At 36.1% G+C, this 17191-nt stretch overlaps 1 protein-coding gene across 2 annotated transcripts in view; it reads right to left on the bottom strand.

Moving 5' to 3' along the window:
* The window catches only part of Grid2 (glutamate ionotropic receptor delta type subunit 2), a 1423232-nt gene that overhangs the window by 579981 nt on the left and 826060 nt on the right, over positions 1-17191 (bottom strand). For both annotated transcript variants that reach the window (XM_040738819.1, XM_005076058.4), the window contains exon 8: positions 3910-4029. In XM_040738819.1, the coding sequence (XP_040594753.1) occupies positions 3910-4029 (120 nt within the window). The remainder of the gene's footprint in view (positions 1-3909; positions 4030-17191) is intronic.

Below are 17191 nucleotides of genomic sequence, written 5' to 3'. Positions count from 1 at the left end.
TGTTTCTACTGCTGAAAATCTTTCTATATCCATTGTTACCATGTCAAGGGTAGGTATCAAGCTTTGTCATTTCTTTCATATCTTACCATTGTCTTTAAACTCACTTGTCTTAGAACATTGCTACAAAAAAGAAAACAAGACGATAGTAACCTGAGGAAAATCTACCCATTCATCCTGCTTGATGGCTGCTGACAAAGACTACCATGACCACTGCTACAGGGAACTGTTTGTTTTTAACCTTATATGTGACATCAGCCCTGCTGGGCAATTCTTCCTCTTCCTGCTGCTTGTCACTTTAAGCTTCTAGAGTCCAAATCTCCAGCATCTTAGATACACTGGTGCCTTTCCCTATTAGTAGATAATATCACTCCCATTTCTCCAGCAAAAGACATCAATTGTATGTGATAACTATTTCCTTAGTTCCCTAACACCAGTAAACCCATGCTTCCTGCCTCACCTCTTCCTCTAGTTTTCTAGAGAACCACTCCCATCTCCCTTAAGGTCAATGGTAACAGATACTTCTCGATCCAGTGCCCTACCATTATTTTTGTAATGGAAATCAATCATTACTCAACACTCTTTTGCTCTATCTCCAACTCTCTCTTAAATGGGTTTATCTCTTAGAATTCAAACATGCTGTTTATCTACATTCTAAATGTGCTCCTCTACATCTTCTCGAAGATATTTAGTTTCTGCACAAACATGTGAATATTTCACCTTTCATTTCTTTTCTATTTTTGTTCTTTAAATATCAGACAATGTCGTCCACTGAGGTTTGTCTAACAACAACAACTGATTAATGTCTTTATGTACTGTATATCATTCTGGACTGTTCACTTGATAACACATGTGGCTCAGGTCATCTTAACCTCAGCATAGAAATACAACTGAGTGAATGATTTCAGGAAACCGAAATCATAATCATCAATAACATTGATAGGTAAAATGATAACAGGGCAAATAGGGTTTATGTAAGTGTGAATATTTGTCTACATTCAATATGAAATATTATATTACTATATTCTAGAAATAGGTAAGGCCTCAATAACCTGAATTTGGCTGAAAAATGAATGTGCATTTTGTAGCAACATGTTGAAAATGATTCAAAGATGTCTACTATTAATATTTCCAGTTATCATTGAACTAAGGTCCAACTATACTAAAACAAGAAAAATGTAATAGTTCAGAAGCTACAAAGAAAGAGCTAATCACTTTTATTAAATGCAGATGATAGGGCAATCAGGAGGAAGTGAACAAGAATCTACAGATTATTTAAAAATTAAAAGCTGAACAAGAAAGGTGGATATAAAGTTCAATCAAAATATCAGTGTGGTTTTAATAGGTTAGAAATGAACAGAAAAAGAAATTCAAAATATGTAATTTCCTAGTCATAGAATATAAATTAAATGACAACTCTCTCAAATAAATTCCCAAAGTATTCTTAAATGATATGAATAGTATGTCACAAAGATACAGTAAAGGAAGAAGATCCAATGATTATGTATCAAATAGTCCATTTCTGTGTATTTAAACCTTCAGACTAAGCATGATGCTTGTGTCATAAGAATGGAAGTGAGAATGCGGGCATGTTCTGGGTAACAAAATGTCCTGTAACTAACTCCATCGTAAAGTAGATCATGCTGGTAATATGTTTAATAGAATAGTTAATATTGTAGGGGGATGCAATTAAACCATATCTAAAAAACAGATGCAAACATAATAGCACTTGAAAAATGGAATTTATTTTTTCATAGTCTACATATTCAAATAAGATACTAGGGAGTCAAAAGACCTGAACATAAAAGGGCAAAACTGTACAAAATAACAACTCATACTTAACTAGAGTAGGGAATGATTTTTGAATAAGAATAAACATCAACAACCATAGGAAAAATATTCATAATAAAAGCAAATTTATATGTGCTGAGAATGTTATGAAAGACCAATTTTCAGAGAAAAAATTAATTCTTCTAATTTAATTAAGTAACAAAGAACAAGTCTTTGGTGTGTTCGCATATATCTCTGTATATCTGCTACTGTCATTACTAAAAAACAAAGGGCATCTCTACCTTCCCAAAGACAAACCAGACAAAACAAAAACAACAACAAATCCCCAAAAGACAAAACTTGAAAGGCAATTGAAGTAAAAGAGAAATATGAGATGCCAAAATAGGAAAGAGAATATTTTATAGCTAGGGAATTTAAAATGAGTCCATGAAGACACATGACTATCTCAAGCTATTAGCAGAAGCTTAGAAGTCTGACAAACCATGATGTGGTTGGATCATGTGGCATCAAAAACTTATTTCACACTGGTGTGGTAAGTGGAAGTTGGTAAATTTCAATAAAGGAGTTTGATCCTATCCAGGAATGTCTAAAGCATGTGTTCTTCTATTGCAGTTCTCTTCCATGCACAAAAATGTATGCAGAAGTACAACAGTATATGGCCAATAAATACATGTAAGGAAGAACATTGCAAGTGTTCTACTGATAGCAGTCTAAAATATAAACAGCATAATAAATTCTGGCACATTCATATAATATAAAAAACATAACAATATAGATTAAATGAATTTCTACTACATGTTACAACAAGGATGAATAAGACAAACAAGGTAGAATTTTAGAATCTAGAAATATAATATGCAAAGCTGAGTACAATTCTTAATATTGGCAAATTTTACTTCATAAGGTGATAAAGTAATTTGAACTATAACCCAGTGGTCACATTAAATTCAGACTAATCATTCCACTACTGTGATCAGGCTTTCCGTTGAGGGAGTACTTGATGGTGTTTCCCGTACCTGCTTTCCTTTTTTACCACGGCAGGGATGGTTTCCTATAGAACAATTCACTCTAGTATTCTCTGTTTATGCCATTTTCTGTATCTTTGAACACTTCACTAGCAAACAAAGATTAAAATGCACCAAGATATTTCAACTCAGCACAAATTTACTGAGGAATTGTTGTTTCCAGTAATAACAACTCGTACCTTGACTGTTCTCCTGACACATGTCAGCAAAGGAAGGATGTTCGTCCAAACCAGTCCCTTTCAACCCAGTCAATCTCAGACACCAAAGCCATTATACTTATCAGCTCTGTATACAAACCCACCATCAGTTCCCCCTGCCCTAGAAATGTGTAAAAAGTGTAAGTTAAAGTACAAGAGTCATTTCGCCAAGGAATTTTGTATTTTTCCTTGCTAGAGCAGAAGTTACAGCATTCTGTATGACATCCTGTATTGGTACTTATCTGCCTCATTCGGTGATCTACAGAATATACTAAGAATCATTTCCCAAAAGTATGATCTCCTGAGGATAGGCCACACACAAAATTCTACTATAATGCTACCTTCCAAAGCTGACTTTCTGCATTTTGATATTAAACTTGTCCAAACACTGACTCTGATTTTGTGCATGTCACAAAGTAAAACTCAAAGTTATGTTTTGTCTAAATATTGAATTCAGCATTTTATAAAAGTGTTATTATCGTGAATGAAATGTGATACCCCTTCCCTTGGCATGAACTGTGCTTTTTCTTCCTTTATATTAATTTTGAGAAAGGGTTTCTCTGTGCAGTCCTGGCTGACCTGTTACTCATTCTGTAGACCAGGCTTGCCTCAAACTCATAGACATCTGCCTGTCTCTACTTCCATTTGCCACCACCTTCTCTCCTTTTATATTATTTTAAAGTATGAACCCAATTAATTGTTCTATACATCTCATGTATGTAAGAGTACTCTAAGCTCCAGACCCACTGTCTAAGATGTGTCTTCCCTTCCTTATTTCTCCTCCCATTCTCTTTTGGAATTCATGCACTTTAATGATACTGTGGTCACACTGCAGAAAATTATATGGCAAACCCATATTAGTCTATAGAAAAAATCATTTATAACAAGTCTATACTTACTTTACGGACACCTCTGCCAAGTTCTTCTCCATAGTTAGTTCCAAGGATTTCAAAGTGCACATTGGGGTTACCTCCATTTTCTGCAAATTCTAGCTCTCCAGTCAATCCATTAACTCCACCCTAAATGAGAGAAATAGACACTTATTTGAAAGTTCAGAAAAACAAACAATTAGTAATAAAGGATAAAAAGAACTTATACTCTATTTCCACTTATAAAATAAAATTTCAAAGAAGATGCTTATTAACAGGCTAATTTTAGTAGATGCACAGCATACCCAGTAATTCTACTGAAAGTTACCTTTGAATTGATTCAATTCAATTTAAGCAACTTGCCACAAAAATTGATCCATGCCCTAAGAACGAGTGGCTTCTCGAAATATCCCTGGTGAGAATTGAGACTCAGTTCCATAATGAAGATATGGCCACCACACATTGTAACACAGAGGTGTGTATCACCAAAATACAGCAATGTAGCATGAATAATAAAATCCCAGAGAAAGATATTGGGGTACAAGCTGAATATCAGAGAAGCAAAACAGCCAGCAACTAGAGAGTTCTTGCCTCTACCAATTCTCAGACCAAAGGGGAGATCCACCAAATCTCAGATTGCATCTCCAGACTGCATCACTCTCCACCAAGCCTCAGAATCCTAGACTGCCTTCTGAGACTGCACTGAGCTCCTTATGTACTCTCTAGTGCTGGGATTAAAGGCATGAGATATTTCTGATTTATACTGATTCACTCTAATGTAGACCTGGATTGCCTTGAACTCAGAGATCCATCTGCATCTAGCTCCTTAGTTCTGCGATTAAAAGTGTGTGCCACCACTGCCCCACTTCTGTAGATAACTAGTATGGCTGGCTTTGCATTCTGATCCTTCAAGCACTCTTCATTAAATAATAAATAATATATCACCACACAGCAAGCTCCAGGAAATCCAAAGAAGCTATTATAGAGACAGGTCCATTCAAATTTAATCTAAAATTACATCTGGGGATTTTTGAATTTACCATTTAAAATATTAGAGGTTTATTTTCTTCCTTTGAATTTATTTTCCAAACTATAATAATGAGTATGTTATTTCCAAAAGAACAAAGAAAAGATTTTAAATTATTTCATGAGAAATATATTATTAGCCTGATTTATATATTAAACAATGTGTGTAAACTTATACATATGTTTCAAAATATTGTATAGAACCCCATCAATGCGTATAATTTTGTTTTTGTATGACAGTTATGGAGGTACATTTAATAAATATGATAGATTATAAATTTACATAAGCAAGGGTAACTCAGACTTGAAAATGCTTTGTGTCCTCAGGTGTTTTTACTGGTCCTGAGACTAGAAATTTCATTGTTCACTCAGCATGAAAGATACTCACTTCCTTTAGCATTGACCATGTGCGTAATACCCATCTCTTCCTTAAAACTCTTCCTCACTTTGCTCTGTCAACCTTCACATTACTTAGGGTTTCAAGCTCACTGTGATGCTTACAATCACTTCACCATTATTGTATGCTCTGGGTAAAGTTTTGGCTGTGTAATGGCATTTGTTTTGACAACAAATCATCTCAGCTTGTGAACTGCTCCAGTTATCACGTCTATGGTGGGGATTTCTAAATGTGTAAGACTTGTCTTAGCCTGTAGTGCCAGTTTAGTCCTTTTTGGTTGGTATTACACTGTCTGCTATATCTCACACTTCATCTGTACCTTCCAGACACATGCAGAATGCTAACTTAATAAAAGAAGTTCAGAAAACTATTATTGACTCACTGTATTTGCAATCTTTCTATGACTTTCAATTATTAATCTATTTCATTCTTATAGCATTATAATTAACAAGTTTTTTATCAGTAGTTTATTGATTCAGATAGGAATTAATATTATCTAGTTTTAGGCTGACTCTGTTGAATTTGATGTGCCTGTCGTCTTTTCTTTTTATATGAGTTAAGACTTCACCCATGGTATAGGAATATAGAAGCTGTGCAGAAACTAACTGATTTGCTTTTCTGTCTCAATTTCTCTATCTCTTAGATGGACAATAACGTACTTACCTCACAGGATTATTACTGGTTTTCCTACAGTGTACCTGCAAGCAACGAGGAGCATGTTTCCTGCGCTGAGAGCTGGGTTACTATCCTTATCACTGTGAGACCAGTGTTTTTCTGGCCCTTATTTTCAGAGACTGTCTAATTCTATAAAACTCAGGTATGATCTTGCCTTTTTATTGGTTACAGTTTATTGGGTTTTTAAGACTCATTTATATGGTTCTGTGTGAGTGTAGTCTGAGTGTTTTTGTACATGTGTGTAGACGTCACAAGTAGATGAGAGGAATCCTTGGGAGATAGAATTCACTGTGGGAAGAATGGTCCAAGGGGGCAATGAAGTATGCTCCATGCACTCTGCCATTTGCATGTGTCCCCTGTTTGCTGCTGTCTTTACAGAGAAAATACATTCAATTGGTGTTATTCAATTTTATACCATGTTCTACATCAGCATCCATATCACAAAATACCTAATATGCCCTACTATTTTCAATAAAGATTAAATGGAGTGAATATCATTATCACTGACATCTCCAAGTTGGAAATATATTTCTGAATGTAGCATACATCATTATATACGAGCTCCAACTAATATCGTTCCAAAAATTTCCTTTTTAAAGAAACATATTATATTCATTTATTCATTGGGACACGGCACAAGTAAAACTGCAAGTTGGGATGGCAAAGAGTAAGTTTCTCTTCTATCATGTGAGTTACAGAAATTGAACTCAGGTCATCAGGCTTGGTGGCTAGTTACTGGCCCATAGAATCTTCTGGGTAACAGATTTTGTTGCTGGGACTGGCAGCACACACCTTCTGTGCCAGAACTTGGAAGGCAAAGGCAGGAAGAACTCTGTGAGCTAGAGTCAACCATTGTCTGCATACTGAGTTCTAGTCTAGCCACAACCATATAGTGAGACCCAGTGTCAAAGGACTATCAACAACAAGACTCTTTTGTTCTCAACCTTCTTCAATAGTATCTCCTAACTACACAATAATTCTAGCTTTTTGTCTCACTTCTAGAAAAAGGAACTGGAGAGATGCCTTCTGATTACTCTATGGAAATATCTGACACCAGAAAGTCTTAAACATATAGTTTTACTCTCTTATTCTTCTGAGTCAGTATGCTATGGCTGTGCAGGGCCAGGTCCTTCTCTGCAGGGAACAGCTTCCACTGTGTGACTTTAATGCACTTACGGAAAACAAGCACAAAATCCATAAATCAGAAGATGTGCTCTTAGATTGCTGCAGCCTTACCTAGCTCACCTTTTTGACTTTGTAATTTATCTTCTTTCTGCTCTATCATTAATGAGCTTTTGACATGCTTAATGAGAGGATTCTGCCCTCAGGAAGGTGTCTGGATTTTATTCAAGAGGTCAACATCTTAAGCAAATAAGCCCTTTAAACAACATCCTTTGTTATCTCAGCTAGATTTAACCTGATTTTTTAATTACTGTTGTTTTAAAAGATTCCAGCACTTTCAAGCTGTTTTTCATCTATCTTCTGGTTAACCTTGAAAATAGAGCTTGGTAAAAGCACTCTGGCTGGGGGTGATGAATGGTCATTATCATTGTGCATGCATGCTTGTATTTATAAATTTCTTTGTGACACAGCACATTGTAAACAACATAAGGTAATGGGTCATTGATAAAGCTAACAGTGAGGTAGCATCTTATGTGTCCTTTACACTGACTGTCAGAACTGCTGCTAGAGGAATCTTAAAAAATACTGACTATGTCACTTGGGATTTTATCTTACATACATAATATAGAAGTATCATGAACAAGGAATAGAGAAAAATATCAAGAAAAAAGAAAAGTATAAAGTGAGAATCAAACAGCAGTTAATCTGAGTAATCATTTTCTTACTCTCCTTTTCCCCAGTTTTTCTTGGCCACAGGGGATCAAGAAGCTTTGGTCAATTTAGAAATGTGTTATCCAATCTAATATTCAAATTTTGTGATAAACGTTTCTCAAGCTTTGACTATTATAGACCAACACCATGAGAAATGTTGTGAAAGTTCAGAAATACACAAGTCAGTTAATTCCTCCACAATAGACTTGTAGCATACAGATGATGCTGTCTATGCCTTAAAGGAAACAACCACAGTTCATTCATTCATCGAGGAGCTCACACAGATAAAGATCTCAGTCCTCTCTACTTTTCTCTCAAAAGTATGCATACATACTATTTGTCTCATGTGGCATATGTATATTAAAATGAATTGCTCAAAAATAAATATTTGAATGAAATTAAATTAAAATTGTGTCTTACCTGCTTTATAAGTAAAATTGACTAAAGTTGAAATGTTCAGTGGTGAATTCTGAGATTTTTTTCAAAGGGTATAAAAGATACTTGCTGATGTTTGTTCATACATGAGCACCCATGCACAATCTGGCCCATACTTGTGTATATGGAAAGCAAATGTCAACGTACTGTGTCTTCCTCAACCCATATCCTGTATGTTTTTTGAAGAAGGGTCTCTCTTAACCTAGAACTTGCCAACTCTGCTACACTGATTGGACAGAAAGCTGCACTGCTAGATTTGTCTTTGCCTCTCAAGAGTTGTGATTGCAGAAGTAAAATTAGGAGTGTTGGTTGCTTCTCTCCTTTGGAAATTTGCATGGTAGTATCCAGTACTATGAAAACTATCCATAGGGGAGGAGGCTTTCAGGTAACCTTCAAATCAAGGACTTCTGGTCCTTGCATCTGAAGTACATGGTGCCTTCAGCAATCAAAACTTAACTTACCCACAGATAAGTGTAATCCTCATTCATCATCATAGAAACTTCTATTTGCAACAGACAGAGGTCATAACAGAAATCCAAAACCAATCAAAATGCAGGTTGTGAAGCCAATCTACAAAATAACTCCCACACTTAAGGCTCATAGAAAATTGTGGAATAGGGGGCAGAAAGATTGCAATAGTTAGACAATCAAGGAGCTTATTGAGAGATTCTGTCTCCTAGTAATGGTGGAATGTATACCCATAAGATCTTATCAACATGACAGCCAAAATGTGATCTTAACAAGAATGATAGTAATAGACAGGACAAGATGAACCAGGGTAAGTTAATGAGGACTCTGTCCTACAGAAAGAACTACAGACAACTGGGAAATGCTGACAGTGGAAAAAAAATAGACTTCCCCAGGAAAGACCAACCAACTTGTTATCTAATACCAAATTGTCAGCCTTGAAAAATACATACAAGAAACATTATATGCACGGAGCAAGTTATATTTAAGGATATACAGTTATGACCATATATATATATATATATATATATATATATATATATATATATGATATGACAACAATTAATGTAACAAGAGGTCACACAGATTTCCCTAACCCTAACCCTAACTCTAATCCTAACACTAACTCTAACCCTGCCTTGCTTATACATTCCCTCCTCCCTTTTTGACTGGATTCCCAGAATTTGACCTGGTGTTTGGTTATGGATATCTGCATCTGTTTTCATCAGTTGCTGAATGAAGGCTCTATTCGTAACAGTTGGGGATTTCATCTATCTGATTACAGGGGAAGGACAGTTAATGCACTCTTTCCATTATTACTAGGAGTTTTATCTGGGGTCATCCTTGTGAATTCCTGGGAATTTGGCTAGCACCATGTTTCTCCCTAACCTCATAGTGGCTATCTCTATCAAGATATCTCTTTCATTGCTCTTTCACCCTCTATCCCAACACCACCATCCTGTTCCCTCTTGTTCTCATCCATCCATCCCCTACCCTCTACCACCTCCAATCGCCCCAAGTTGACCCAGGAAGTTTCATCTAATTCCCTTTCTCAGGGTTATCCATACATCCCTCTTAGCATTCTCCTTGTTATCTAGCTCTTCTGAATCTGTTGAGTGTAATCTGGTTATTCTTTGCTTTACATCTAGTATCCACTTATGAGTGAGTCCATTCCATGTTTGTTTTTCTGAGTCTGTTACCTCACTCAGGATGATTTTCTCTGTTCCATCCATTAGGCTGCAAATTTCATGATGGCATTGTTTTTACAGCTGAGTAATAATTCATTGTGTAAATGTACCACACTTTGTTTATCCATTCTTCAGTTGAGGGCCATCTAGGTTGTTTCCAGTTTCTGGCTACTATGAATAATGCTACTATAAACATTGTTGAGCAAGTGTCCTTGTGGTATGATTGAGCATCCTTTGAGTATATGCCCAAGAGTGGTATCCCTGGGTCTTGAGGTAAATTGATTCCCAATTTCCTATGAAACCACCATGCTAACATACCAGTTTTCACTTCTGCCAGAATTTGAGCAGTGTTGTCCTTACTCCATATCCCCTCCAATCTACAGCTAGTGAGAAATGAAATCTAGATCAATAGCTGTGGTGCCTCCACGGAACCAAACCCTCTGCACTTGGAAGACTATTGTGTAGTTTTGTCTATCTGAGGGATCCCTGGCAGTGGGACCATGATCTTTTCCTGGCACGTGAGCTAGCTTTTTGGAGACAATTCCTTATGATGGGATGCCATACTCAACATTGATGCAGGGTGGAGGGGCTTAGTCTTAACATTATATCTGCCTCAACTGAATATGCCACCTTTGTTGACTCGCTAAGGGAGGCCTTATCCATTTGGAGGAGAGATGGGAGTTGGGATTTGGGGTGATGAGAGGGTTTGGAGGAAGGGTGGGAGGGAGAACTATTGTTGGAATGCAAAAAGAAATAAAAAAAGTAAGTCATGTATTTGAATGAGTGAAAGGAAGGTTATATTAGAGGGTTTGAGGGCAAAAAAAGGAAGGGGGATGATATAACTATAGCTTAACCTCAAAAATAAAAGAAATAATAAAATAGAATGTGTCACCCCTCAAATTAAGGGCAACACAATGTAGTGTGATTATTTCCCCTGTTTATATCACCCTAAGTTCTTTCCTCCAAGCTGTAAACATCACCTAGACTTTCATGAAACATTCTTCCCCACCCCTGATTTCTAGGACTCTCTGCCCTTCTTTCTTGGCTCAGGCCTCCTCACCTTAAACAACACTCAATGATAAGTAGGAACACCAGTCACATATTTTCAGAGCACCTAGCATTTCTCCTTATACAGAACTGATCACACCTACTATTTTTTATATTTCTATTTTCCTCCCTGATTCTGTAATCTCAAAGTACAACATATGGCAATAGTTAGTCATTATTTAACGAATGAATATACTACATTTAGGAACTGGGGGCATTTCAATGTTCTTGACATTCAAAACATACTATGTCAAACATCATAATGCTTCAATAAATATCTTTTAACTATCAGCACAAACAAAAATGAGATAATACACTGAAACTTAAACCTCTCGAACATTCAAATTATTACATTAAATATTAAAAATATTTACTATAAGAATTTAAAAAGAAATTGAACAATTAAGCCAATGTGGAAAGAAAGTAAAGAGCTAGTCAATTTTAGTTAACTCATATAGATATCTGTATAATGTTAACTAATTTTTATTTATAATCGTTAATTTTCAAGGTAATATTTTTTCGTAGTTTTTTGTTTTATTTTTTTTACAAAGCTATAAGCAGTTTCTTTCTAAAACTTGGGTCTGATTTCATCTGAAATATATTTACTTCTTTTATTTATCCACAAAATAAGTTCTTGCCTGTCAATTTCTTTCAAAACCAGATAATTTTCTTCCTCTGTTCTATGCATTCTGAAAAATTAATCAACCTTTGTCATTGTGCACATGATTGATTCCAGTAGAGGTGTCAGCTAGTGTCTCACCATCTGGAATATCTCCCTCATAGCTCTGCATAGCCCAGCTTGTTACTTTTTAGGCCTCTATTGCAATGCCATGGGGTCCCTCCAACTCTTTCTAATTATTTTCTATTTTAAGCAAAGTCCCACAGGAACCAGCTCTGTGATGGAAATTTGATTGTACACAGAAGTTTGCTTAAAGTTCTGGGGAGAAACAACATAAAGAGACGAAAAGATGCAGCTGGGTCAAACAATAGGTAAAGGCAAGAAGTCAATATGTGTGATCCAGGGTCAGTCTGTAAGTAGAGAAAGATGAAAGAAAGGGAGGGGATTCTATCATTCTAGTTCATTAATGACCATTAGGTATTTGAATTCTCTCAGGAAGTGGTAAGAGAAGCTAGAGAAACAAACAAACAAACAAACAAAAATTCAGCTCTATTTGCTGTGTGGCTTGGCAGACATTTCATGCCCTTCTCATGAAGCTTGAGTTTGAACTGTAACGCAGCAGTCTTTGAGTCTTTAGTATCGCGTTACCAATATGTCTGGGTTACTTTACTGTCTCAGCTCTTAGAGAGCAGTCATTTATACAGTCAATATTCAATACTAAGCTATAAACTTTCAGTTAATATTCTAAAAGACTTTGCATTATTAATTACGTTATATAGGCATGTTTCCCTATCTTTGCAAACATCTGTCGAAAGAGTGATGGATACATAAATAGTCTACAGTCTTTGCAGTTATTTCAATACTAAGATTCTTAACATTATTTCTGATCCAAGTTTAGAACACCCTCAGGCACTGGCAGAGTTCCTCACCTCACAGTGACCAGCAACAGAAAATTCAAAACCCAGGGTGTGGTTTAATTTGATAGGACCCAGAAGTACCTAAGATCCTGGTTTTGGTTCCAGGCAGGCAAGATAGCTTAACTGACCCAGTATAAGAAAGAACATAGTCATACACAGAATCAAAAACCAGCTGTGTGGGGAGCTGAAAATTTAGGGAGGATGCCATTGCTGCCCTAGAATAAGACTACAAACATAGGAAGTCTCACAACTCCTACACCAAGCTACAGACCCATGCAGGAGGCCTGAGCTTACACAGGATGATAACCAAACCTCAGACCAGGATTTGGGATAAAACTTCTGATCCAACTTATCAATTCCATGAAGTAGAGTGATATCTCAATCCGTCTATGCCTCCACTGAAAGGAGAAATTAAAGGAAAATAAAATAAAATGAAAATCTCAACCAACAAACTAACTCTAGATGTCCAAATGTGAGCACAGAAAAAAAAACAAAAACAAAAAAGGAAAAACCAAAATAGTATGTCGTTCCCAGAAAGTCCTAATTCCACACTAATGGCTCCCAAAGAGAGTGATTTGGAAGAACTTCCAGGCAAAGAATTTAAAGGAATTATTACAACTATGTTTAAACAACTAAAAGGCAGTATGGTTTCATTCCAATAGCACAAACATAAGCTAAGTGATGAGGTCAATCCAATATATAAAACTAGAATTCACTAAAGAGATAGATTTGAAAAAGAAAAACTAAATTAAATTGAAGCTGGAAATGAAACATTCAATAAGCCAAATGAAAAGCTCAGTGGAAAGCTTCATCAATATGTAAAACAGATCCTAAAGAAGATCATAAGGAAAGTAGAATATTATGGTAAAGGACACAGCAGGCAGAGTAATTAGATCATTCAGTAAAAGTCAATGAACATGTGTTTGTGTGTGTGTGTGAGTGTGTGTGTGTGTGTGTATTTATAGTAAACAAGAGAGCTCTGAGATACCATGAAATGAGGAAGTCTAACTATGATCATAGAAGGAGAAGAATATTTTATCAAAGGCATAGAAACCATATGACTTAGCTGTAATACACCTCAGCTTTTACTCACAGGCTTGTATAGCCCTACAGAGAGACATATTCATGTTCATATCTGTTCTGTTCACAATAGACAGAAAGAACACAGGATCAATCTAGATATCTATCAACAGATGAATGGTATATATACACAGTGAAACATTTCTCAGCTGAAAAGAAAAATACAATTTGCAGTTAAACAGATGAAATTGTAAAAAATTATATTGAGTGAAGTAACTCATGTCCAGAAAGAATTCCTACATGTTTTCTCCCATATATTAAAAAATAGAATATATACATATTCTATTTTTGCTTAATGTGAAGGACAATTAGAAGTCAGAAACAGGTCTTTTGTTGAAAAGGTACTTTAAGTGAGGACTAGTGGTAGATAATAGAGGTATATAATACTGGGAATGGAAAAACTAACCAGGAAAGGGTATGGATGATAAGGGAAGTCAGGGAAGAGAGGAGAGGGCTAGCTCTGAGGAAGAACATATGAAAAGCCATAGGGAGGCTTGCTGTCTCACAGCCCGATGTGAAAATGACTGGATGGGCTTTTGCATGGACATGCTCTGGAAGAAGAAGAGGTGGTGGCTTCCAGAGGTTACAGGATTAACTGTGGCTAACGAGAGATAGGATAGTGTATGAGTGAGTTAACTGAAACTAAGAATGCAAGCTTTATGGAAAGGCACTAATTAGTACAATAATTTCAAAATGAAGAGTTTGAATAGAATTACCATGCATAAGTAGACAATGCTCCCATATGACATTGGTTATAAAGTGATAATCACAATGCCAGGAACAGGGTATTATTGGTCAGGGAGGCCACAGAAGTCACCTAAAAAATCCAGGATATTTCCCTTACCCTTGGTAACACACCAAAATTACATGGGAAGACCATGTTACTGAAAGTACTTCTTTCTTTCTTTCTTTCTTTCTTTCTTTCTTTCTGTCTGTCTGTCTGTCTTTCTTTCCTTTCTTTCTCTCTCTCTCTACTTTCTCTCTCTCTCTTTCTCTCTCTTTGCTTCATGATATTGAGAAACCAATTTCAAACCAAATGACACACTTCTCTGCTGGCTAGCTTTCATAATGCTGGAAGGTTCTATGTGGGCTGCTGGTAGAGAAAATAAATTAATAGTCTCACTCAGTGCATAGCTTTGCTTGTACTAAACAGCCAGGTAAGATCTTCATATTAGTGCAATAGTGTCATGGTTGTCATAAGGTTACTAATCACTTTCTCACTAGATTTGAGACCTGCTCCGTAATAGAAAATTTCATGCCTTCTACAGAAATTATGATCAGGAACCCAGGGTTAGAGTGGTCATAGATCCTATGCAAGAATCTGCTATAGTTATTTTGCTAAGTGGTCATGATGTCAAATTACATTCTATATATTTGTATTTATGTCCTTTACATGGGTTGCCCTCAAACTAGGTCAAAGAAGCCTCCTGTTGCAGTGGGGTAGCAGTTGCTGCACAGATACATAATTGGCCAAAGTGCTGACAATAATAGACTGTGAAATGCAATCTTCTGGATACTGCGTGGCTATCACTCTAACGACTTTACAACAACTGTGTTTATCTTCATAAGTTTTATATAACATCAAGCCATTCAAAATTCCAGCATAACTGGAGGGGATAACTTTCCAGGCTCTACCCCTTAATGAGGAGCTATTGAGAGTTGATAGCTTTTGGAGGGGAAGATTTTTTCATTCTTTGAGGGTATCCCCCTTGTATGTTTCCCATGTTCCAGTGGATGACTCCATACTCAAGTACTATGGGCAGGGTTAGCTGTACTTAATGGGTTGCCAAAACTACGACAAACAAGACATAATATAGAGAAAATGGAATGTTGAAAGGGATACAGTGGGAGTTACAGAGAAGACATAAGAAGTGTACAATTTCATATTTAATTATATACATGTGAAATCTCAAAAATAAAGAAAAATATAATACAAATTAAAAGATAATAGGAAAACCTATAAAACTTACAAGCAATTAATACTTTTCAACAGTGGCACAGGTTACCATTAAAGCACTGAGGATTCTATAAATAAGCACAGGCTACCCTTTTTGTGACACAGCTTTGTTATCGGCCTGAGGACTGATATGCTCTGTCTTGTTTATAATAATTTCCAAACATTCTAAAGAAGTCCTTCCAGCTGTGGTTCTTGGGTTTGTTGCCTATCTATGAACACCTTCTTCCACTTTCCATATCTGGCCAATATATTTGAAAACTCACTATATGTTATGAAACATTAACAAGTTTAATATATTATATTACTCCTTCCTTCTAAACAGAAGCACATTGCAAGTAAACACAGCTTCTAATCATAAAGACTACAAAAACAGTAGTGGAACTTTAGATATGATCGTTACAATGAGAAAAATTGCAATTTCTGTCATTTTAAAGTTTATGAGTTTCTTTAAACAAGTGACTATAGCTAGAGTCTTTAAGCATTAGTGCCATTAGCAAGGAAAGTGATAAAATAAAATAAATCACAGAAAATTTCAGTCAGGAAATCTGGTATTTAAAGCTAATAATCTGCACAATCCTTATTAAATCATTTACTTTTTCCAAGACTTAGTTATCTACGGTTTAAAATTGGGAGATATAGATTAGATTAGTATTATTAAATAAGTTAGAATGATATGATTATATAGGTTAATTTAATTTGATTCTACTTCACCACCATAAAATTATGTTACTAGTAAAAATTAAAATTTTACATGAGGGAGCATGAAGATAAGATCAGAGGAAGAATAGAAGAGAGCAAGAAAAGAGATGCCATAATAGAAGGATCCATTATAGACTTAAGGAGAAACCTGGGACTAGGGAAATGTTCAGAGATCTACAAGGATGATCCCAACTAACAATCAAAGCAATAGTCAAGAGGCTACCATAAATGCCCTCCTCAGATAATGAGATTTATGACTATCTTATGTGCTATCTAGAGACTTCATCTAGTAGCTAATGGAAGCAGAAGCAGACACCCACAGCTAATCACTGAGCTGAAGATCTGGGATCCAGTTGCAGAGAAGAAGGAGTGATGAGAAAAGGTCAAGACCAGACGAGAGAAACTCACAGAAACAGCTGACCTGAACAAGGGCAGCCTATGGAACAAAGACTGATGATTGGGAAACCAGCATAGGACTGTTCCAGACCCCCTGAACATGGATGTCAGTTAGGAAGTCTGGTTAATCTGTGGGGCCTCTGGTAGTAGATCAGTATTTATCCCTAGTACACAAGTGGACTTTGGGAGCCTACTCTACATAGCCCAGACACATGGTAGAGGGCCTAGGCCCTCCTCCAAATGATATGACAGACTTTGACAATCCTACATGGATGTCCTCACCATGGGATAGGGGACTGGTGGGGGATAAGGAAGGAGAGGATGGGGAGGGAACTGGAATTGACATGTACAATAAGCTTGTTTCTATTTTAAATTAAAAAGGAAGAAAACAATTAAAAAACAAGAATCTTCTGTTCCATGTTTTAAAAAAGTAACATTTTCAAATTATAACCTTGCTATACCTAATTCTTGTAAAGATTCTTTGTAAGCTAATGTTTACCATATAAATTATACATTTGGAAGTGGAAGTGAATACAGTTAAACTAGGAAATTTTTAAGATGCTTTAAGAGGATGAC

Source organism: Mesocricetus auratus, unplaced genomic scaffold (assembly GCF_017639785.1).
Source record: "Mesocricetus auratus isolate SY011 unplaced genomic scaffold, BCM_Maur_2.0 Super-Scaffold_100676, whole genome shotgun sequence".
Classification (NCBI taxonomy): domain Eukaryota; kingdom Metazoa; phylum Chordata; class Mammalia; order Rodentia; family Cricetidae; genus Mesocricetus; species Mesocricetus auratus.
This window is presented reverse-complemented; position numbering and strand designations above follow the sequence as displayed.